This window comes from Pocillopora damicornis, chromosome 6 (assembly GCF_964200805.1).
Source record: "Pocillopora damicornis chromosome 6, jaPocDami1.2, whole genome shotgun sequence".
Taxonomy (NCBI): domain Eukaryota; kingdom Metazoa; phylum Cnidaria; class Anthozoa; order Scleractinia; family Pocilloporidae; genus Pocillopora; species Pocillopora damicornis.
In genome coordinates this window covers 21,063,450-21,087,028 of record NC_142675.1, presented here as the reverse complement: position 1 = coordinate 21,087,028, position 23,579 = coordinate 21,063,450, and the positions used below count along the sequence as shown (strand labels likewise).

At 38.7% G+C, this 23,579-nt stretch overlaps 5 protein-coding genes across 6 annotated transcripts; 3 read left to right on the top strand and 2 right to left on the bottom strand.

Moving 5' to 3' along the window:
- The first annotated feature begins 1,428 nt into the window (after positions 1-1,428).
- Positions 1,429-4,197, top strand: LOC149044375 (uncharacterized). The gene is made up of 2 exons (XM_089210718.1): positions 1,429-1,706; positions 2,234-4,197. Exons 1-2 carry the CDS (start codon positions 1,673-1,675, stop codon positions 2,737-2,739), a joined length of 540 nt encoding a protein of 179 aa, XP_089066844.1. The 5' UTR covers positions 1,429-1,672; the 3' UTR covers positions 2,740-4,197.
- Positions 4,112-6,017, bottom strand: LOC113675304 (uncharacterized). Its single transcript, XM_027191862.2, has one exon. It carries the CDS (start codon positions 5,101-5,103, stop codon positions 4,222-4,224), a length of 882 nt encoding a protein of 293 aa, XP_027047663.2. The 5' UTR covers positions 5,104-6,017; the 3' UTR covers positions 4,112-4,221.
- Positions 6,018-6,464: 447 nt separating this feature from the next.
- LOC113675303 (26S proteasome regulatory subunit 6B) lies at positions 6,465-13,074 on the top strand. Its single transcript, XM_027191859.2, has 7 exons — positions 6,465-6,515; positions 7,846-8,116; positions 9,736-10,254; positions 11,058-11,134; positions 11,891-12,059; positions 12,195-12,250; positions 12,833-13,074. Exons 1-7 carry the CDS (start codon positions 6,483-6,485, stop codon positions 12,944-12,946), a joined length of 1,239 nt encoding a protein of 412 aa, XP_027047660.2. The 5' UTR covers positions 6,465-6,482; the 3' UTR covers positions 12,947-13,074.
- A 667-nt stretch (positions 13,075-13,741) lies between these two features.
- On the top strand, positions 13,742-22,110 carry LOC113675366 (GDP-fucose protein O-fucosyltransferase 4). Of its 2 annotated transcripts, none has more exons than XM_027191938.2 (6): positions 13,742-13,879; positions 19,234-19,292; positions 19,529-19,624; positions 20,169-20,520; positions 20,769-20,888; positions 21,139-22,110. In XM_027191938.2, the coding sequence occupies exons 2-6, from the start codon at positions 19,259-19,261 to the stop codon at positions 22,004-22,006; spliced, it is 1,470 nt and encodes a 489-aa protein (XP_027047739.2). In that variant the 5' UTR covers positions 13,742-13,879; positions 19,234-19,258; the 3' UTR covers positions 22,007-22,110. The 2 variants fall into 2 exon arrangements, with proteins under 2 accessions (XP_027047739.2, XP_027047738.2); XM_027191937.2 differs by having other exon boundaries at positions 19,526-19,624.
- Positions 15,443-18,174, bottom strand: LOC113675367 (beta-1,4-galactosyltransferase galt-1). Its single transcript, XM_027191939.2, has 2 exons — positions 16,855-18,174; positions 15,443-15,769 (listed from the first exon to the last, which is right to left on the bottom strand). Exons 1-2 carry the CDS (start codon positions 18,024-18,026, stop codon positions 15,718-15,720), a joined length of 1,224 nt encoding a protein of 407 aa, XP_027047740.2. The 5' UTR covers positions 18,027-18,174; the 3' UTR covers positions 15,443-15,717.
- Positions 22,111-23,579: the final 1,469 nt, after the last annotated feature.

Here is a 23,579-nt window from a genome sequence, read left to right as displayed (position 1 = left end):
GATAAAACAAAGGATTATATTCACAGAAATACCGTAGGTCTAGTACATTCGTTACACGAGGTCACACAACTCGGGTAATATTCACTGTGAAAATTTGCATATTTGAGCGGTCGAACGAAAAAATTATTTCTCAAAAACTAAAATTAATTTTCACAAAAAAACTACATCGCAATTAATAGAACATATTGGGCCACAATATGAAAGTAGGAGTGAAAACAAATTTGGGTGACTTGCCGCCGTTTGTTTGATGCATGCTGACCTTAGCTCTTAAGAATTAAAGCACTAAATAATCAATTGTGACGAAAAGAAGAAGAAAATACAGTGACCTAGCTTGAATGTTGAATATACGTGGGATACGGGAGTAGCTGGAGAGTTAATTCATAAATTATGAAAACGTTCGACGAACGTTATTCAAGATGAATGTTTCCGAAATTATTGACACAACAGAAATTGATTTGGGGTTGGAAGACAACCAATTAACTTTTAGCAGGTTCTCAAACAATGGTGTTGATTCTCAAATCTATGTTATTTCATGACGTAAATTTTTTTTTTTATGAAATTTTCTAACTTTGTTTCTTGTTATAGAATCAAGCTTATTGTATCGCGGGGAAATACCTTGTCCTCGAAGTGTTTTCCGACAATATAAGTTTAACAAAAACGAGTTCCATCACCTGAATGTGCCGCGAGTTGGAACAGTGGCGGTGTTTGATGTATTTGACTGCACGTTGAAATGTCTCAGCAATCCGTTGTGTTTTTCTGTAAACCTGGCCGCCTTCAAAGGAGCCCATGGAAAGCTTTGGTGCGAATTGTTGTCATCTGATAAGTTTAGAAACTCCACAGAGTATAAAGGGAATATAAGTTTCCATCATTTCGCCATGGTGGTAAGGAACGTCGTATTATTTTTTTAAATTATTTTCCCTATAAGCTAATATTAAATAGTTCATATTGTAATGGCTTTCACAGAGCGTAGGGCACCTGTGGTCTCCTTCACAGTCGTTGTGTGACATGTCATTTGCGCTTCTACGAGACCTTGAGCTAAGCGAACCAGTGAGAGGCAGCGAAAGGTTGGCAAGAGAAAAAAATTTGTACCAAGGGGACGTTCGATGGTCAAAAACTAAGAGATGGGTGGAGGTGAGGGAGTGAAGATTTCGCCCTTCCCGCGCCCCATACCCCCACCGTCCACTCTCACTCCAAATCAAACATGACCGGTCGGATAAACGATTGCGAGCTTATAACGTTAGCTCGCCCTGATAAGACGCCTGCACTGCAGGCTACAAGGGGACTCTCACTGATTATTGGTGCTGGACCTCCTGCAAACTACTGCCCGACTCGTCTCAAATCTCCCCGCGGGCGGAAGAATGTGCGTCCTGCAGCGCTGATAATGAGGGCCTGGTCGCAAGCAATCAATTATTTATGTTGTTTGTCTAGTTTTCTTAATTATGCGATATAGAAAAGAGGATCGTGTGCAGGAGAAGTAAGAATGAGATAAAAATATTGAAAAGTTTCGACAAAGAGAATGCATTTCTTTTTATCGCTATACATGAGTGATCAGGAACGGGTATCTTTTTGTGTTATAAAGGTCAAACGCCAGTGAACTGATTCCATTAGACCTTGGCTCTAAACCAATCACAGTTCTCTGTCAGATGGGGGATTTTGGATGCGGTGATGGAGGATGGACGCCGGTCATCAAAATCGACGGCAACAAGGTGCAATAAAAAGAAAGGAAAAGAAGCTTTGAGTGAATAGGGTTTAATTATAAGTAACACAGAAACTAAATGATCTTGCAAGAATACTCTCAGACCACTGACATCCATATGCATTTTTAACTCACTATTGTTTCATCCTGATTTGAACTTCACAAGAAAATGATATTTGGTTGTCCTTCATCCTCTAATCCGGTAGTTATTCAAAACACTATCATTTTTTCTATAAACGTTTCCATTTCTCTAAACCTCCTGTAAATCGGCTTACCTTGCAATCTGACTGGAAAAATAAGGCTGTCCCTTAAAGCAAAGGGATCTCTTATCGACTATTGACTAAAGTGAGATTTTCTTGCACGTTAGTGCGAGAAGGAATTTCGTAGGTGTCAAAGCCGCAAGAGAACCTCGACTTCATTCTACTCTTTATTCCTACGTTCTTTATTTTCTCCCGGCCTAGCCTAAACGTTTTGAGACGAAAAAAACTTAAGTACCTTCTAGCCGTGAAGAATGAAACATATTTCCATTTTTGATAGGCTACGTTTCAGTACGACTCTGGCTAAACGAATACAACATCCCCGGCGGGAGGACTGGGTTTGACTCACGAGAGACCAAGTTACCGACCTATTGGAAAACACCTTTCTCCAAGATTTGTCTCGGTATGAAGATTAGTGGACAGCTCAGGTTTATTGTCATTAACAAGCAGGCCAACTCTCTGCACTCACTGATCGCTGATGGGATATGGCGCGCTACTTCACTGGGTCGTAACGAGTGGAAGAAGTTGATTGGTGCGCAGGGCTCTTTGCAACTGAACTGTAACAAGGAGGGCTTCAATGCTGTAGGTACAGCAAGTCATCATTCTAAAGCAAGAATTGGTTATATAGCTAACCAGGAAAACGATTGTGGCTCTTGTGACTCCAGAATTGGGTTTGGTACCGGAGGACATCCTGATAACTCCAATACGTGTGGAAACGCAACAGCAGTTTCCCCTGAGAATGGTAACAGAAACATCAAATCTATGGAATATGTTTTGGTGCAGTAAACTCTTTGAATTCAGGCAAGGTTTTACAATAGTTAACAAGCTCTCTCGGAATCAGGAATTTCCGGAATTGTAGTGTGCAGAGGGCACCTTACCATTTTCTGCCCCCCCCCCCCTCTTTCCTAAATGCCAAAAGCTGTAGCCGTATACAAGCTTACTATTCATGGAATAAACTATTTGCTGTCAGTTTTCCTCTCCACACTCGTCAAGTGCTCGGAAGAGAGGAGATAAGACGGTAAGAGACTGGGACGAGACAGTGCAGTATTAACACAACAATACTGCGACGTTTGTGCCGCGGCTCGCGGGAATTAGTTTACAGAACAGTGAGTACGAAGGATCTGTTCAGGTTATGTATTCAGTTTGAAAGCTACTGATTTCTCTCTCTGATTATGTCTCATCTTAAAACCAATTCTTACTTACGTGATTAAAATGTTAGCGGTATAAAATGCTGGGGAGGTATGTCTTGTGGTGTATGGATCAAGCTCTCGCGGAAAGCAAACAAGTGACAAACAAACAGAGAAAAAGAAGACTGTCCCTGATTTTTCTCAGAAGTTTAACGCTCACAGCACGGCTTGCCATTTTTGTACATTTTAAATTATGGCGTAAAATTTCTTCTAGTATTCACCTTTATCGCACGGCAGCCATCTTGGATTGACGTCATATACTTTTGTCATCAATGCGAGGCCACGCGTGTAATAGTGAACTTTCGGCGATCGAGGATTTAAAAGGCGCAATATTGGATAAAAATTCAATATTGACCTTTAGAACACTTTTCAATCGAGCGTTGTTAAACTAAAACACGGGTATTTATGAAAGCAGTTTTAAATAATCATAAAGAAGAATATTACCAGCAGCTAATGAGAATGTGCCCAAGTTCACGTTCAAGAATCCGCACTGCGGTTTCTTGCACTTAGACATGACGTGACTAAGACCTGATTGGTTGCGTTTAGCGATTAATTTGCTGACAACGTGGCGCATGCGCATGCTTGTTGTCAGAGCGTAGTAAAACAAACCAAATGGAATCTCGATCACTTTCGACACTCATTTGAAAGGTGCTCTGATTGAAAATAAAGGAATGGGGGAATTTTAGCTTTTACACCCTAACATCAATTTGCATGTTTTCTATGCAGTTCTCCGTACACTTACTTAGGTGCTGACAATGAGAATTTGTTAAACAATCAAGAGCTTATTTAGTGGGTAATCATTTCGTCTATTCTTGTGACCTTAATGCTTGATTTAGGGGTGTTATTGTGAGGAGAAATTAGATTTCAGTCACTACCAGGGGTCAAAAGGTTGAATCTTTGTTTCTGAACCGGAAGAGGCGGCATCGTAGGAACGATTTCGAATCACGCGTCCAATAACTACTCTTTCAGTCTCTCGTGGTTGGATATTTATTTCAATTAATGGTGTTACATTGCACTTCTCTTTTGTAATCGCGTAATAAAATTTTGCTTTATTGACTGATGTTAAGTGTCTGAGCGCTGATTAGTTCATCATCAGAGGTTTGACCATAACTGTCAACATCCGTGACGCGATGAGTGGAATAGTAACAGTTCCCCCTTTGGGATATTTCCTCTCGTATATTGGGAAACTCGTACGTGCGTGACAACCCCCATGAATGATCCTTTCTCCGGTTGCTTTAAAATCCGATGGCAAAATGGTGTGACGATTGTGACGGGAGTCAATGGCGACATAAACGATCACTGGAATATTCACGTAAAAACTGATGGTTTTCTCATCGTTTGGCCCCCGAAGATGTGTCAGTCCGTGATACTTCGGAGGGATATCCTCCATCCTATAGCAATCTCGGTTGGTGCTAAACTTTTCCCCTTCCCGAACCATGCTTATTTCTCGAGGAGTACCGGGGAAAGTCACTTTCAGTTCAGCATAGGGACGCACATCGAATGCGTTATCCCTAAGGAAGATCCCGGTCATTCGGCTGGAGCTGAAGTGAACGGTCACTAAACCAGGTCCGTGTGTCCTACGACTCCGGTATATTGGGAACTTAACCGGCCCGGGATTGTGGCACCCCCCCAGCATGACTAAGTCACTGGTTTTTTCGTATTCGTCTCCATGGATGTATGGATACCGAGAATCAGTGGCGAGGTAGATTATAATCGGAACGTTGACTTTAAAAGTTATGATCCCAACTTTATCGTTCGGCCCTCGAACGTGAGTCATACCTTGGTACAAAGGCGGAACATCTTCGTACTCGTAGCAAGGTCTGTTGGTGGCATACCTTTCTCCATGTCGCACCATGGAGATTTCAAGTGATCCGTAATCTGTGACAGCTAGATCGTCCATAGTGAAGGATCCTTCGATCGTGAGGAGAACAATCCAACAACTTACAACCCATGAAGTTGCCATCTTGAATTCAAACAGTTAGTGTTCGTTGAGCGAAAGCAGCAGCTATTTATCTATGAATCACGGATCTTTGATATTGGTTTCATCAGAAGATGTGCTGAAACGCGCTTTAAGATCATATTCCAGGAGAAGACGGATGTCACGACCACTGAGACATGATCACGTGACTTTGTTACTTTTAGGAGATAATTGTTGTATTAAGTGTCTGAAATAGCACTTCTAAGCGTCTATCGAAATTTACCATACTAACGCTGTTCATATATCGTTAATCAAATCCAACAAAAAGGAGCCCACACCTGAAACAAAGCTTAATGGAATTGTGAAACATTTTAGTGCAAAGTTGGCCGAACTAACTAAGCATTCTTACATAGCAAACTTAGCTTCTTTTCAGTTCGTATTTTGTTGAACATCAGGTTAGCCGTTTTCTTTTGTCTACTTCTACTTCCTTTTGTCTGATCGACAGAAGACAATCACCTGTCCAAATATCAGTATTATAAATCTCCACAAATATTTTTGTCATTACTTTTTCTCTCTTGACATGACGCGAAATACGGAAAAACGAGGACAAAAAACCGCAGTCAGGATTTATCATTTCGTAATCCAATTAACAAAGATTTGGCCGGAACCATTCATGCCTCTGATCGCACGTTCAGAACTCTGCTAGGGTCACTCACCTGGATATGGACGTGACTCCGGGTGAAGTTGCCATGGAGCGAAATGACAAGCCGGTTAGGGTTTAGGGTTAACCCATAATCGAGGCAGAGTTCGGTTGTAAACAACGGCAGAATGACAAAATCAGATAGAGGTTTTCAGGATCATGTCAAGTACTTGGCAGTTATGCTTTATGAAAAGCGGGAACTTTTTTTGAATCAAATTTGTTTTACCAAAGGAGAGGCTGAATTACTGCATGCTATGATATATGATATATGAGGTCACCCACGCTTAGGCTAGGCAGTCGAGCCAAAGAACACCACTGACAGGCCCGTGGGCTCAGAGGGGGAATGCATGCGTTTGCCCTCCTATGAGATTTTTACAGGACCATGAATCCTTTCATTTTACACGACCTTAGGGCGGGAACGATTCTGATCTCTCCAAGGTTTTACCTAAGACAAAATTAAACGAGACATTATATGCTTTTGCTAATTTACCGTTCGTAGTGATATTTGTGTTTTTTTCTTACCAGCACAATCAAATTCGGGGATGGTAAGGCAGATAAATCTAAAAATTTCTGAAATAGTGGACATATGTTAATTACTATTGAGCACACTCGCTGAACTCCGCCTTTCTGAGTCCTCTTCCACATTTAAATTTTCTTTTAACTAGAGCCCGCAGTTTCCTTGTCTGCGGTGAACATCCGGGACTTCATAGTTGAAAAATCCAAGATGGAGGAAATAGGAATTACTATCCAAAGTCAGGTCTGTTGTTCAATGATTTTCGCCATAAACTCGTTAGATTTTCAACGAAAGGGTTTCAAAATGGGACGTAAAATAGTTCTTGCTAGTACGTGAGAGATTTTAAGTCCTTTTTGAATCGTTTCTTCCATTACAGGGCCATGTCTTTTTGTCTACCAATTCCTGTCAGTGAGAGATAATTTTTGCTTTGTCACGTTGAAAAGAAGGTTAAAAACTGTTTGAAATATTTGGAAAAAGCGATACAACTTCCTGCTTAAAAAGAAAATCTCGTTTCCAGTTAGATCAAAGTTGTAGATTTACCAGCATCAAAACGGATGAACATTGTAACAAAATTCATGGCCTAATTGGTTCCATGCTTGTCAAGACCACGTTGTATTTTATTATCAAGTTTCTCTTCATTTCGCCCAGTTGGTCTTACTTGTCACTGTTTGGAGAGGCCAGAAGCCTTTATTTTCTACCTGAATTCCTCTGGCTATTTTGAAACACATTGAAATGTTGATTTGAATCGAACGCAAACAGTCGACGCTCATTTAAAATAGATGATTTAAGTGTTAAAGCCGTGATAGCAGTGTAGAAGTTGAAAAGAACATACAATATTGTTGGAAGATCAGTAATTACAACACAAAATACTTGACTCTTTTTTGAAAAAAAGGACACCTTTCCAGTTGGGAAACAACAAGTGCTATAAGGCCTTTAAGGGTGATTGCCATTTACTTGATTGACATTTGCAGTGTTTTACTTCAAAAAAAGGATATCACATGAATTTGGGCTCATTCAGTGTCTATCATAGGCCTGTTGTAAACCTCAATTGAGCATAGTAATTACTGCTAGTTGAAAAAATAATTCAATATTGTGGAGAACATATATAAGTCTTGTATTGTCAAACTACTTGCACTTTTATCAAAACAGCTGTATACAGTAAATTAGTCTAATCACACATTTTAAAATTGAAATGAAAATCAGCTGAGACATTATCATGGCAATTCATCAAAGACCAACTTTACTAGGCACTTTGAATAAATTTTTTGAAGCTAACACATCATACTCTAACAGTAGTATGCAAGTTCCCCCTGCTATTCTTTGTACGTTTTCTAAGGTACTTACACAGAAAATTTGTCTTACAATCAAGAGCTTCTTGAATCTATGATCATTTAGAGCTTCTTGAGCTCATAATCATTTTCTTTCCTCTCATGAATGTATTTTTTGATTCAGGGGCAATACTGTTGGGTGAATTTAGAAGCTTGTTACAACCAGGGATTGAAGGGTTAATGCATTTCCATTTGTTGCATTGTGCAGGTTATCCAACTTGCTTGTGTTTTAACTTCTTAATTAGGATTCAAGCCGACCCACAACTGCAGCGAGCAGTTCCTTGTCCACTGTAGATCCCAATGTAGATGATCTTTATGCAAAGTACAAGAAGCTTCAAAAGCAGCTGGAGTTTTTAAAAGTCCAGGAAGAATACATCAAAGATGAACAGAAAAATCTCAAAAAGGAGCTGCTACATGCACAAGAGGAAGTGAAACGCATCCAATCTGTTCCTCTGGTTATTGGTCAGTTTTTGGAGGCTGTAGATCAAAACACTGGAATTGTTGGCTCAACAACAGGTTGAAAACTATATAAATCTTTAATTTCACATATAACAAAGAAGAAAAAAGAGCATTTGAGAGTTATGCCAATGGTGAATGAAGGGAAATTAACATTACATGTCCTTATCAAATCCAATTACCGTAATTTCCGGTCGTTTACCTGCACGGCCGATTACCTGCACCAGCCGATTATTGCATACGGCGAAAAAAAAAGTTCAACAGATTACCCGCACTGGTGGATAACCCGCATGTTATGTTATTCAACTTTTTGGTGGCGAAAACATGACATTAAGGTGATACATTTCAGTCTTTTAAAAGTTGTCTGATCCAACTTTCGAAAACTTGAAAGCGTCTTTGTCGAGTTTAAAGGTCAAAGAAATTCAGACGTGTGCACAATTCTTTGTCAATATTAGCATGTACTGTATTGATAAGATTATACAGTAAAAACACTAGCGGCCTATGCCCAAATCTCAATGTTTGGTACTTGACAGAATGCGAATTTGTGGCCACATTTGTGCGAGCGATCATTCAGCGCCATGTTGATTTGTTGAAAAAAAGCTGGGTGAGTATTAAAACTTAAATTATAAAGTACTGTCGGCGATTTCTGAAAAAAAAAACGATATCTTCGGTTCTATTGGGCCTAACAAGTCCCTTTAAACGGGAAAATTCTCTTTAGCTCAAGCTAGTGTTAAATGGAAATTTGTTACTGATGCACCCGATGTCTTTGGATTATTTTTGTTACCATCAAGGTTTTGTTTTCACGCGTGCCAATAGCAATTTGTTTGTCGCACAACTAATTATGCGTGAAATAAATTCGAGTCGGCATCATGTTTTCGTGCCGCTTTGCAGCACTCTTAATACACCAAAATTCACTTGAGAGGTGGAAATGCATGTGGGTGATAATTTTTTCAATTCAACTACCACTATATTTTAAAATTGTTCCATAACCAGCACCTCCCTATTACCCGCAGTGATGCGTGTTTAGTGCAAAATCAACAGATTACCCGCGGGTAAACGACCGGAAATTACGGTAAATGTGATACTGATATTAAGAGGGAAATGCGACTGTGATGTAACTTGCGTACTGGTATTAAGATTTAAAAGTTGAGAGCTATTCAATAGCCCTTTAGTCACTATAGCCAATTGGTGATGATTTTTTGTACTCTTTTGAAAAATCAGAGTTGTTATTAGATAATACAATGGTGTATGATCTGAACTAAGTAGGCAGCTGAATTAAATTATACTTTCTTAGCAAGCATGGTATGCTCTTCTAGGGAGGTCTGAGGGCATCCTGCCCTGCAAGAATCTGAAATTTGAATTCTCTGAGATGTGATTTCTAACATTCTGGGACATATACATCATGTATGAGTAACTTTTTTTGGCCACACACTGTTTTTTTAGAACCAGTTCAAAACTACCGGTACTTATCTTCTGTCTCTGACCACAATTTACAAAGAAGCTAGCACTAAATGATCAAACAGGTTGCAGGTTTCCTCTGCCTACTGGCTTCTTATGACAAACCAGCTAAAACAGTAAAAATCTTCAAGTTTGTAAAAGATTAAGACTTCAAAAATATTTGGCAAAAGTTGCTAACTTAAATGCATGTCAGCATGTTTTAACTGTTTTTAATTTGTTAGGGTCAAACTACTACATTCGCATACTCAGTACCATAGACCGGGAACTTTTGAAACCAAGTGCATCTGTTGCCCTTCATAAGCACTCCAATGCACTTGTTGACGTCCTTCCTCCTGAGGCTGATAGCAGTATAGCAATGTTAACTGCTGATGAGAAGCCAAACGTAGCCTATGCAGACATTGGTGGAATGGATATACAAAAGCAAGAAATGCGAGAAGCTGTTGAGCTCCCTCTTACACATTTTGAGCTCTACAAACAAATCGGTATTGATCCACCACGAGGGGTTCTTATGTATGGTCCTCCAGGATGTGGCAAGACCATGTTAGCAAAGGCAGTTGCTCATCATACAACAGCAGCCTTCATTCGTGTTGTGGGGTCAGAATTTGTTCAAAAATATCTTGGTGAAGGACCCAGGATGGTTCGTGATGTGTTTCGCCTGGCTAAAGAAAATGCACCAGCAATAATTTTTATAGATGAGATTGATGCAATTGCCACTAAGCGATTTGATGCACAAACAGGAGGTAAGAGAGAGATTGTTTCTTTGTGCTTTCTACGTATTGTGAAAGGATGTGGGAGAAACAGTGGCCAAGTGATTAATACATGTAGGTGCTGGGTTAATCCCTGGCTAGATCATTGTGTTTTGTACCTGAACAGGGCACTTAAGCTCTCACAGTGTTCCCTTCCACACCAAAAGTATTATTAAGTATTGGTAAACTGTTTAGGAAACCTTGCCAAAATGCTCTGAAGATACCTGTTATGGATGAACTTTTCATTCAGGAAGAGTAGACATTCTCCTAATCACTTCATGCTGCAGAAACTAAGAATTAGTGAGTGCAGTTATGGGACACTTGATCTCTAATACTTTAAACCCGGTCATAATCAACCATCAATATGCTTATTTTCCATACTGTTTCTTGTATATTTCATGTAGTACTGACAAGGAGAGTTTGTGAAACAATTAAGAGCTTCCTTAGTTAGGAATCTTTCCTTTTTTTCTCATGACCTCTTTCCTTTTTTTTCTCATGACCATAATCACCACTTTGGGTGCGTGTGCTGTACATGCATGCATTCATGAAAAGTCTTGTAATCAAACTTGTATTTCTTTTGTCAATTGTAGTGAAGTACCACTCAAATCTGAGCTAGCTCTCTTTTTTAGCATCTCTCAATGTACCCTGTCAAATTTTGTACAATTTAACTAAAGAACAGAATTTTTTGTATAATTATTGATTGTGATCACAACATTTTTAAATAGATTTTCCAAAGTCTTGTGTATACTTTATAACTGGCAGATTGAATGAGGACATTTTGTCATATCTTTTTCCAGCTGATAGAGAAGTACAAAGAATATTGCTTGAGCTGCTGAATCAGATGGATGGCTTTGACCAGAATGTAAATGTTAAGGTATGAGATGAGGCCACATACTCTGTGTACCATAATATCAGTACATAATATGTAACAAACTGGTTAGATGTTGTCAGTGACTGACTTTAAAATTAACCTACCATGCATCTTTTGGAGTAATGTAGCATTTTCTTGAAGAAATGTCATAGCAGGAGATTAATGTAAAGAAAAAAAAATTACATTTGTCTTGTTTGAATGAAAAACAGCCAAGGCCATTGAAATTTAGCCAGAGACAATTCTACAATCTCTGATGCTAAATGAACACCCACTAGTGTTGGTAAACATTTGAAGTTTTCCTTTACTAGCATGCTGATCAGTTGAGTAAGTGGAGGATTGGATTGAGGCCTTGAGCCACTGTATTTCCTTTTTTATTACATAGAGCTTTCACTAAGCTGTGTCATTATCAGGGAAGGAAAGCTCAGTATAAAGAAAAACAATACAATTGCTCAAGGCCTTGATTGAATTGTCTATTAACCCACTAGTGTTTGACAACTTGTGTTATCCAGTCTGTTTGTTACAGTAGAATGTTACAACTGACTAGTATGTGATGACTTTCAGAAAATTTGTTCTGTGTTTTAATAGTGTCACAATGCTGATATGTTTGTTTTCATATATTTTATAAAGTTTCTTTAAACTATAATTTCTGTTCAAGTTTATACCACATTTTCTTTGTTTAAACAATACTGATATTTTGCCTCTTTTAATCTAATTGTATTAATGAGTAATCTGGAAATGTCTGGGTTTTTTTTGGAATAGGTTATCATGGCCACAAATCGTCATGACACTCTTGACCCTGCATTGTTACGTCCTGGTCGACTGGATCGTAAGATTGAATTCCCCCTGCCAGACAGAAGACAAAAACGTCTCATCTTCTCCACAATAACAGCTAAGATGAACCTGTCAGAAGAAGTAGATTTAGAGGATTGTATCCTTTTGTGATTCCATTTTGTCTGTGTATTATAAAATTAATTAACCTTTTAGAAAAAAGCAAAATTGATATTTTTTTAAGGAAACTGTTGAAATATAAAACACACACACCTTGACTTGCTTATTATAATAGATGTTGCAAGACCAGACAGAATTAGTGGAGCTGATATCAATGCCATTTGTCAAGAGGTATGTTTCTTTTTTAACATGCAGAGTACTAGTACTCCTCATGCAGGTGTGGTTTAAGTACTTCTGTTGTTAAAACATTAAATTGCTCTCATGATCATTCAATTCCAATTTTATCCTGGGACAAAATACACCATGGTGATTATCCTGTCTCAGTTTTAAAAAATGTGTATGATTTTATGTAAGCATCTGTTTCTTGTTTTATTATACACCTGTATCAGTTAATGATTGAGTCAAGCTGCATTGAGCGATTTGGGTTGGACAAGACACTCAGAAGTTTGATTTTGCAATGTGTGAACCCAGCTAAAATTGTCTGCTGCTGCACATGGTTTTGAACTTGATGATTGAAATTGGTTGACACTTGCACAAGGACAAGACCCTCAATTCATAAGCATAGCTGAACATACCAGCCAGAGGTGTTATCTGTCACTTTGTTTTAAATTATAGTGATTGTTGAATTAATGAGGAAGTGAGTGAATAACTGCTAGAAGGGGAGAAATATTTATGAATGAGATCTGGGAGGTGTAAGGGAGTTAAAAGATAAACAGTGTTTTCTAGAAAAAATGTGTTCCTTTTTTTCCTTAGGCTGGCATGCAGGCAGTACGAGAAAATCGCTATGTTATCCTAGCTAAAGATTTTGAGAAGGGCTACAAAAACAACGTGAAGAAAGATGAAACAGAACATGAGTTTTATAAGTAATGTTATCTGACTGTGTACCAAAGACTGAATGGGGATACTTCCTGCTGTGAATAAATACTGGTCGCTTGTGTATGCTGATGACCTTTTCTGTAGATTTTAAAAATACAATAAATGGCTTTTGCATGTTAGCTGACAGGCTCACTTTCAGCTGTTTTGGGAGTTCATTAATTCACATCTAGGAATACTTGCTTACAGAATGGTGGTGGCTATGCCAGGGAACCCAGCTGAGAAGAACAATGACTTTCCAATTTTTACTTTCCAGTTGTATGGGCATCCACAGTTTCCTTGCAAGCTAGGGTCCATTTCACATTCACTTCACACTGCTGCTAAACATGATGAAAAGAATACAGAGTCCTGCCTCATGCAAATTTCTCAAGTTTGAATAAACCCCTTCACATAATTTAACAAAAAATTCCATTGCATTTGGTGTTACAAAATATTTTATTTACTGACATTTTTAAATCTGCTTTTTAATGATTTACACCCGTAAGGTTGATGTGCCACAATTTCTGTGACAGGATGGTGAAATTAACAAACTTTTTCTAAGTGGTCTTGTTCCTAGCTCAAAAATTCTAGCTGACCTTCAGCTTTCAAAAGCCAGGCAAATTAAAATTAATTGTTATGCTGTCAGTACAAGCCAGTAAAATTATGGCTACATGTGAACCTCTTGAATAATTTCGTTATGGTTGAAAGGTTATAAATGAAGACAGAAAATATTGAAATATAAACAGCCAATCATTTTTCAAAGCTCTTCACTCATACCCGTGCCTCACGAGTGATCTCGTAAGGAGAACTGGAACTTAGGGTAGGAACGCCTGGGAAATTTTGGATTTTCTACGAAGATCTATGCATTCCTGCCTGTGGAATTTGTTTCTTGGCAATGTTATGCTTTGTGTGAGACCATACGGCTTATTCGAGTAACGGTTCCCAGAGGTGAGCTCATTTTACTTGTTTTTAACAATTTTCAATCGTGTGACTGTTCGATGTTAGGCGTCGTACCTCTCAACTTAGCTAATTTCCATTGATGTACGTAGCTAACGAACTCGAGGTTACTTCGATTATGAGGAGAATTGTGCACCAAAAGAAGGCTTGTGATCGGTGATACTAGTAATTTAATTATCTTTTCCTTCCTATTCAATTTATTTGACTGAAATTGGAGAGAATTCGTTTCGATATGACAACACAAATCAAATTTCAATATGTCAACTATCAGGTTTTCTATGCTATTTCTACATTTTTAACCTTTGAATCAATGTTTTTTCAAGTGGTCATCTATTATCCATGATTGAAAATGCTTCACAGGCTTCTTTTAAGGAAATATGGCACAGAATTAAACGAATTTTTATTTGCATCTTTTATTCAAAAGTCAAACGTTACTGTGAAGATATTGATTGAAAGGTTTCAGAACCGGCAACCTTCAACATCCCTTTGTTGACCAATATATCCTACCGTGGGGTTAAACAATTTTCATTTGTTCCCACGAGGGAGTTAGAAATGAGGAGGACAGCTGCCTTTGATAAATTGTAGAATCTAATCTTAGGATCTACATAATTATTTAGCATCAGCTAACCAACAGGTTTAAAGACTGGGCAGTCTGAGGGGATTGTGAAAAAAAAAAAAAAAAATCGTTTTTCCTAGAGAAGTAAGAACCTTATGGGTCTGATGTCATGGGTAGAAAATCCTAGTGATCATCTTCTATCTTCCTTAGGTTGGAATTTTAATTTGTGAAGTAATATTTTCAACAATAGATCAATTGTTTATTTATTTTTTGCTTTAAGTTTGTCCCACATTAGCTGTAAAGCCAGACATAGACACTTGAAAACGAACTTTACATGTACACAATAATAAGAAGTTTAAGAGAAAAATTGTTCACTGTGGCCAGTATAAAACAATACAACAAGATGGGATTTACATGTACCACACTGTGGAAAAGACAGAAACTTGAAATCCTTGCTTTTGCCAAACTGCATTTTTCATGGAACAAAGCATCTTACACCCCATTCACACCACTAACACATATCTTGTAAACCAAGTTTAACCACTGAAATAAAAATTACAAACTGAAGAACTGAAAAACTGAGTTTTCCATTGTCTTTCCAATGTGCTAGATTTAAAGTTGACAGACATTTGTTTAGGCAGCTTTTATAAAGAAAACAACTTTCAACTGTGTTAAACAAAACAGCTTTAAGAAATGTTTAAGCTTTGGTGTGAATGGGATATCAGACTATTACTAGTCCACCTCAGCTGAGATACCATTCTAGAGCTATCACAGGGTTACCTCTTCCGATTTCCCCAGCAGCTTGCTTTTATCTCTTTTCACTCCTGGGTTGGGATTTAATTATCTTGTTCAAGAATACAACTCAGAGGCAATCCAGGATTTTTGTTGAAAGGAGGGTGCACCACTAAGAAATGATCTAACCGAGGGATGAGGTAAACAAACTGCTTCAGACTAAGCAATTACATAATGTTAAGTGCTTGGAATACATAGCAAAACGATACAATAGAAAGACCAATTTTTAATAAAGTGGAACATGCGCCCGATTAGCAATACTCTGTCAAGACATTCAGTTATATTAGAGAGCTGTCTGTCTGTCATCTCATGAGAAGGGGGGGGGGAGGGAGAGGGGGTGTACAACACAATGACCTAGTCAAGGGCTTAAACCCAGATCCCTCTTTCCAAAATTCATTGTGCTGACTGCCAAGCCACCATGTCTTCCACACCATTGAAGGTTAACATTAAAACAACGCCCACTTTTCCTCTAGAAATTGTCCTAAGACAATACAGCCCAACTGTAGTCCCCTAAAAAACACTTCACCTGCCACCTGTTGAGAGATTTTATTGCATCAATATTAAACCCCCTAGCCAATAGATAATCTATTTTAAGCACTTGTTTTATAAAGAGTTATAGGGAGAGGTTACATGTCAATCACTTACAGGATTGAAAATATCAAAAAAATTCTTTGCTTTGGCTTTCAAATTCAGTGATACAATTTCAATGTCATTTCTGTGGATGCTCTTTAGTTTTTGTCACTGATTCACCTTAGAGGGGTTCTTCTTTTGGCGCCAAAAATACCATGGCCATGTACTTAATGAAAGCCTTGTAAGGAAACAGTCATAATTTGTCCCCAGGGAGGGGCTGGAGGATTTTGGTTGTTTCACTATAAATTTTACCTATCCCCCCCTTAAGGCTCTGTAGTATTCTTATGATCCCCCTCATTGGCAGTCAATGTTCCATAACTTCCCCCCCCCCCCCCGCCTTCATGCTCTGTTGGCTATGTTACCGATACCCCCTCTATTTCCTTTGAAAAACTTGTGATCCCCAAAAAAAGAAAATCTCCACCCCTCCCCTCAGGCAATAAATGATGACAGGTCCTTAACCCTTTAAACCCTAAGAGTGACCAGCATCCAAATTCTCCTTACAGTAATATTGCTGAATCATTCATTAATATCACGAGAATAAAGGAAATGATCGCCAACCTAAGATGCTTTGATTGTAAAACAAATTCTCCTTGTCCAGACGTAAGGAAATGTATAGAGAAGAGTATGGAGAATATAGATACTGATGTTAGGGTGTAAAGGTTAACTCAACTGGAAAAGCAACGCCTTTGACTGTATCACTATTCTTTGCTAATAGGACCTGCAACGTTTTCCTTCTTGAATTTCTCATACTACACGATATTGCTGTAAATAAATCATTGTTAGATTAAATCTCTTTTCCAACTCTTCACGGTATTTTGCCATGGTGAGGTCCTGGAAAGAACTATTACACTCGTCATAATTACATTCTCCGTAACGGAACACATGACCAACGCTTGTTTCCACGTTGCGGGTAATGTAAAACATTTCTGACGGGTTAGAAATTGCATTTAATTCTAAAGAAAAAACATTTTTAGGGGATACAATACACCTTGCTGATTCCTCCGTCGGGGCTTTAGTCCTAGCGGCATAACGCTGCGTGTAGAGAAGAATGTGCGGTCTTTTCTCCTCAAATTTTGATGTATCAAAAGTGAATCCTTGAAAGCAGAGACCAGCGGTGTCTTCGTCACTTTCAGTTTCAAAGATTTCAAGAGTCCTTTTACTTTGAACCGGAACGATAAATTCCTCCAGTTTGTTAAAGGCCACATATTTAAACCGGTCAATGTTTCTATACAGACAGTCATTCAGAGCAACGGTTTGTCCATCATCTTGAATATTCGAAGCAATGTTCTGTGGCAGGGCCCACGGGTTCAGAGTTACAGCCCCTATTTCTTGGTAATATTGGAGAACTCGGAGGGTTTTATCAGAAAGGTTCGCATCATAAAACACGAAATGTGACACTCCTAATATCTCTGAGAGTTCAAGAAATTCAACAAGTCTTCCAGCGGATATTTCACCGCTTATTGGCGGAATACAAAGTCCGTAAGTTTCCGTATCTACTGGTTGATCTTCGGAGACATGTAAGGGAATTTGTTTGGTGTTCTCGTCTGTTTGACGGAAGGACTCGGGTTCCATGGAAACATTCACCGAACACAATGTGTAGCTATCTATTTCGTCCGGCAGATCACATGATGACAGATACCCTTGAAAAGTAAATCCATCGTTCGTGCCGAGTTCCTCAATTTCGACTACACTGGTAAAATACTCTTCTGTTCTCAAGTCCAGAAAGTGGCAGTACATTTGAGGAGACTCACTGTACGACGGAAAAATTGAAATCATTCGAATGAATGTCTGATCTTTAAATCTGTAGTCAAGAAAAGCCGAGTAAATTACAGATCCTTGAACAATCTCGTAAAACTGTAGCTTTTCCTCACGAATTCTTGAGCACCGCTCGGGACGCGATTTTTGAAGAGGAAAAAAGTTATCAGCTGCTGAAACTCCCATAAAGTCCTTTTCCTCTGCTGAATAAGATTCTTTTATGAAAGAAGATTGTGTGGTTTCCATCTTGAGTTGTGGTTTTTCTTGTAGTCCTTGTATTTTTGTGCTTACCATCTGTGGGCCAAAGCTGCCGGGCAAAACGAGAAAAGATGATAATATTACCACCCCAACAACTGCAAATATGCACGCTTTTTTTAAGAGCCTCTTGGTCTGTCTTCGAGACATTTTTTGTCAAAAAGGCATTTGAATGTAAACAGACGAGACAACACCGTCTGGGCACCTTTGCGTTTGTGAGCCTTCAGTTTGTAGGGGACGAGAATTAAAGACCGAAATCTTTCAGCAACTGACGTAAACAGCGCCAAGTTTCTTCTGCAGTGTCTTCAAACGTATGAGTTTTGCTTTGAAGTGGAATCAATTTACACTTCGTTTTAGCCAATTTAAAGACCAAGAGGTTAATTACTTTCTCGCTCAATCCACAAAATCGTCTTTTTAACTTCAAATAGATCCGAAATTGGTTCAAAGTTGCCAATAAGTCGCATATTATTGACTTGTGTTCCTTTCAGTACAAAACCCTTTGGTCAAATCGAAAAAAATAATCTTAATTTCGTCCGTTCAAATCGAAGGTCATCGATCACTAACCACACATGGAAGAAAATGGATATCTTTGTGGCATTCCGACCATAATTGTCTGATATTTCATCAAAGAAACACATTGTTTTAATTATCTGCTAAGAGCTTTTCCTATTAATCCGGTAATCCAGATCTTTTCCGAGAGCATTAAAATGAAGTTTATTGAAATATTTAAGCAAAAACTTTTCTCTCTTTGACCAAAAATGGAATCTCATCTTTAACATCGTCATTTTGTTTTATGGCTTTGATAATATCAGAGAAATGTTAGCATGCAATCTGCGCAGAATATTTGGTAACGCCTTTTAATCTGATAATTTTCATGGCGTCATGGCGAACGAGTAACTGATAAATCCACTGTGAGGTAGCAACCTGAAATACTTCTGCGTTTCCCATCATATTTCTTACAGAAAAAAAAAAAATAAGGAAAGAAAAAGTTGTAAAACTCTAATTACCCTATCTGAAATGGACTGAAAAAAAAAGCAGATCGTAAAAGACAGAATTTTCGATTGACTATCGTAATCCGGGATTGCATTAGCTTTGCCTTACTTCGCTGTGATTGGTCGAGAAAACTTGTTCCTTCCCTAACTAATCATACACAAAACTTAAAACTATCGCGACCTGATCTCTCATGTTTTCCCACGTTTCAATCAGTATGGTCGTTGTTACTTTGAGCTCTCATTGGCATCATGTCAGTGATATTTTATTTTCTTGGGATTGACAGTTGTTATTGGTTTGGTTTACCGAAACACAGTAGAAATGCGCTCGTAACGCTTATTTATGACATGTTCTCCTTTCTATCTAGATTTGATCAAGTGAAAATAAAGACCATGAGAAAAATCATAATCTTTGCTTTCGTTTATGGTAAGTTGAATCCTGCATATCTTAGGACATTAAACTGACAGGACCAATTTTACAGTAGTTCAGTTTGCAGAGGTTTTCCTGTGTTATGCGTTAGTTGCATGTTTTCCTGTGCTTTGTGCAAGTTGCATGCTTTGTTGCGCTTACCACTGATTGAATGTTTTCCTGAATTTTGCGCTGGTTGCATGTTTTTCTGCCTGTGATCAAAGTTTGATGCATTTATCATGTCTTACCAGCAGTGCTCTTATTGGCAAATTTTGGAACGACAGCGACAAGTGATGACAACGGCCACTCACATTGTTCTGCTGAAGGAAAGTGTACTCTGGACGAAGATGGTGAGTTAACATAACCTCGCAATGGAAAAGCTATGTCGCGGTGTGATCCCTTTTAGACCAAAAATAGGCGATTATCGTTACTTGTTAGCACGTCTGACCCAAACAACGTACATCAAAGGGGCGGAGACCGATATCAATTTTTATGAATTTCGGACAAATTGCACCCTTCATTCATTTGGTTTCGCTCCGCCCTCGCCAAATAATTCTTCTTCTTATACAACGTTGATAGGAGAAAGTGTATAGCTTAGGAATTTCAATCAAATCAGAAAAATAAGAAGGAAAGATTTTTAAAATGATAATCTCGTTAGAATCAACTGCCTTGTGTACTTTTGTCGCTTATATCATTGTAGCAAGTACTTTACAGCGATGAAAGCAGTTTTTTTTGTTGTTGATACCAAATTGCAGACCATGGTAAACGCACCACAAACTCTATTTCAATTGCAAAACTGGCCACTATAGATGTTAAAACTCCTTTCACGAGCGTCGCCTGCAAGAAGTTGCGGAGAAGATGTTTTTAACATTTTTTGCCTGTTATTGTCTTCAGCCCATCTTCATGAAGCATCAGCTGAACACGAGCAGACATCGCGTTACCTCAGAGACTCGGCTCCTTTAATACCCGAAGGCAAGGAGCCCATCTTGATATGGTGGACAAATGATCTCTTTCCGCATGACCGCCAACAAAAGAACCATCATATTGTTTGTGAGAAAGGCTCGTGCATCACCTCGATCGACCGCGGGCTCCAAAACGACCCCGCCACGCGCGGCTTCATCTTTTACGGCACAGACCTCCGCGCGGATGACTTGCCACTCCCGCGCAGACCCTGGGACGAGTGGGCGATTTTCCACGAGGAGTCGCCAAAAAATAACTGGATGTTGACATACGAAGACGCCCTAGTGTAAGTATGACGGGAATGGGATTGTTATCAGTGTTCTTGTAGAGGGCTAAAAACTTGAAAATTTAGAGAGATTTGTCCACCACTGTTTAAGACCAGGAGAACTTTCGAAAATACAAACAAAGTCGAGGAAAAATTGTTTGAAGTCTATAGTTTTATCCAGCGTGTAGTGAGTGGCTAACTCTAGTGTCTGAGATTTATTTTAGAACTGAACGCGCCTGCTCATTGTGACTTTTGTTTGATATTTTTAGTCTTTTTAATCACACTGCCACATTTCGCCGTGAGTCTGATTATCCACTTTCCACTCACTACATCAAAGATCTGAATGACTGGACGGATACGCCCGCGGTGCACATCCAAGAGAAAAACAGGTCCGTAATTTTTTAATACTTCTACCCCAATCTCTTTTCTCATATTTGTTTTTCACCTGAGATTGCCGAGACGTAAAAATTCAGGTTGCTGTCCTTAGTTAGTAGGGTTAACGACATTGATAGTCAGTTTACGCTACATAACCGTAATAAGTTGTGGTTGTCATGCCTTCGGTGACTAGATTCATTAACATTAAACCATCGTTTTTTGATACGTATTTCAGAAAACCTTATCTCTCTCTCTCTTTCCTAGGTTACAAAAAGAGAAGGGTCTTGCGCCTATTGTCTACGTGCAAAGTGACTGCCACACACCGTCAGACCGCGAGAGATACATCAAAGAACTGATGAAGCATATTGATATTGACTCCTACGGCCGTTGCCTGAATAACCGTAAAATGCCCGCGGAGATTGACGGCTTCTTGAAGCTTCATGATCCAGCTTATTATGAGTTTCTTGCTCAGTATAAATTCAACGTCGCGTTCGAGAATGCAATTTGCAACGATTATATGACAGAGAAGCTGTTCCGACCGTTTCAAGTTGGCGCGGTGCCCATAGTCATGGGATCGCCTGTGGCAAAAGATTGGATGCCAAACGAGCGATCGGGGATTTTTGTGAGCGACTTTAGTGATCCAAAAGAACTTGCAGAGTTCTTAAAACATCTTAATTCGAACGATGCTGAGTACGCGAAGTTCTTAGAGTACAAGGATCCAAAGCGAATCACAAACGAGTTTCTACACAAATCTTTGAGAGAAAGACCGTGGCGTGTGTTGGGGGAATGGGACAAAGTAAACTTCGGTCATCGTATGTACGCTGGGTTTGAATGTCACGTGTGCGACCGTGTTATTGAACGGCAAGAGGCACTGCGCGCTCATCAAAAAGATCCAAACCGAAATCCACCGCCTCCCCCTCGGTTTGCTAATAAGGAACACCTCGAGTGTCCCGAGCCAACGATTTCCATAGCAACTACAGAGAGGGTTAATAAGAGTGTGAACTTCTGGGAAGGGTTGTATGAAGCGCGGGCACTTAAGCAAATGGTTTTAGCTGGAGAGACGAATAGCACAAAATTTATATCAAAATACCTGAAAAGACGAACAGACAAATACGACAAATGGATTGAATGATAATCCTTCTTTCAACTTAATTACAGTTAGGATTTCCTTGATAGCATATTTATTACAAGTTGGATAGAAATAAATAAATAAATAAATACAAGCAAGAAAAACAAGCAGAGTTTCAGTTTCTGCACATTACTTTCGTTCCCTTCGAAGATACTTCGTTGCTCCGTGTCGACTCTCACTTCGACGGGAGTGATGTGCCCATCTCTAATCATTACTGAAAGGGTTCAAACAAAATATAATACTATTCTTTACAACTTTCCTGAATGTCACAACACCCAAGACTTTACATAAGTTTAATTGGTCTAATGTAAAATATACATGCACTCTCTCTCCGTCACACTACGAAAAATTACTTGGAACAATTACAAACACGAGGACGTATGAGGGAACACCATCTAACAACCGGAATAATAATGAGGATCGAAATGAACCAATAACAGCATTCCAACGTGCTACAAATAGCGACACCTAAACAATCGACCTCATCGCCTGATAGTAGTATATCAAAAGTGACTCTATCGTGAGACAAACGAACAAAGTTCATCTCCTATCTTACACCACGATGAACAATAAGCACATATTTTATTACAAAGTACAAACACCTTCAGTTGTTATAAGAGCCTTTTTCATTACTTTTTATCATTAGCAAAATACTATTTATACCACAAAAAAGTTCCCCAAAGCGTGTGATTTTGACGAGTTTATTTTCAAATTGGAACAAAAATTAAACAGAGAATCGTCTTAGCTTAAACGTACTGCGTTTTGGAAACAAACTTAACGAGGAAGTTTGCCGCAGATTTATCTTTGTAAATCTTTTTAGTTCACTATATCTCTAAGTAAGGTTATGATGAAACATTCTAATCGCATATTTGGCGACTAATTTTCAGGATTTGGTCGCCAAAGGGAAAAATTTAGTGGCATTGGCGCCTGTATTAGGCGCAATTTCACGCCCTGGAATCAACCCATCTTTGCAAGCTTCTCTTTGGAAAATGCTGATCCGTGAGAATCAATGAATATTTAAATAGAAATGGAAGAGAAAAATGCTATCATTGAACTACGTGTTTCATGAATAAAAAGCAGTAACTTTTCCAGTGACATGTATTTTTATGAAAATCCTTCCGTAAATAACTTCGGTGAAATGCATTTGTTAAAAACAATTAAGCGTGGACAAAATTTTGGCGAGAACATTTATCCACTAAATAGTCACTCCCTGATGAAATAAAGCAATTTAATTCTTCATCGAATTCGTTACTTCTAATATCCTTAATTCAATTGACTATTGAATACTTCCATAAAAACTAGGTTTCCATTTCGTCATACCCCCGCCAGGCAACGAGATAAGGTGGAAGGACGCAGAAAACAGTTTCTGTACTTTGATGAATAATTCTAAAATACTCACAGGTCAATCGTATTCAACACTGTTTTCAACGTTAATACATGTACGTCCCAATATGCGACATAAAATCCAAACTGAAATTGTTGCTTCTCATACATCGAAATCGACGGAGAGTCCATTACAACCAAAGAATATCTTTCAAATTACAACTTTTTTATGAGAAAGTTCTCTAATGCAACC

What these genes read in the sequence shown, in the direction of transcription:
- LOC149044375 (XM_089210718.1), top strand. Translation starts at nt 1,673, where the DNA reads ATGGACGCCGGTCATCAAAATCGACGGCAACAAG. An exon ending in TCAAAATCGACGGCAACAAG is followed by an intron (nt 1,707 to 2,233) that starts GTGCAATAAAAA and finishes CATTTTTGATAG; the next exon opens with GCTACGTTTCAGTACGACTC.
- LOC113675304 (XM_027191862.2), bottom strand. Translation starts at nt 5,103, where the DNA reads ATGGCAACTTCATGGGTTGTAAGTTGTTGGATTGTTCTCCTCACGATC.
- LOC113675303 (XM_027191859.2), top strand. Translation starts at nt 6,483, where the DNA reads ATGGAGGAAATAGGAATTACTATCCAAAGTCAG. An exon ending in ACCAGAATGTAAATGTTAAG is followed by an intron (nt 11,135 to 11,890) that starts GTATGAGATGAG and finishes TTTTTGGAATAG; the next exon opens with GTTATCATGGCCACAAATCG. An exon ending in TCAATGCCATTTGTCAAGAG is followed by an intron (nt 12,251 to 12,832) that starts GTATGTTTCTTT and finishes TTTTTTCCTTAG; the next exon opens with GCTGGCATGCAGGCAGTACG.
- LOC113675367 (XM_027191939.2), bottom strand. Translation starts at nt 18,026, where the DNA reads ATGTCTCGAAGACAGACCAAGAGGCTCTTAAAAAAAGCGTGCATATTT. An exon ending in CCGACGGAGGAATCAGCAAG is followed by an intron (nt 15,770 to 16,854) that starts GTGTATTGTATC and finishes ATCTCTCAACAG; the next exon opens with GTGGCAGGTGAAGTGTTTTT.
- LOC113675366 (XM_027191937.2), top strand. Translation starts at nt 19,259, where the DNA reads ATGAGAAAAATCATAATCTTTGCTTTCGTTTATG. An exon ending in GTGTACTCTGGACGAAGATG is followed by an intron (nt 19,625 to 20,168) that starts GTGAGTTAACAT and finishes TATTGTCTTCAG; the next exon opens with CCCATCTTCATGAAGCATCA. An exon ending in CACATCCAAGAGAAAAACAG is followed by an intron (nt 20,889 to 21,138) that starts GTCCGTAATTTT and finishes TCTCTTTCCTAG; the next exon opens with GTTACAAAAAGAGAAGGGTC.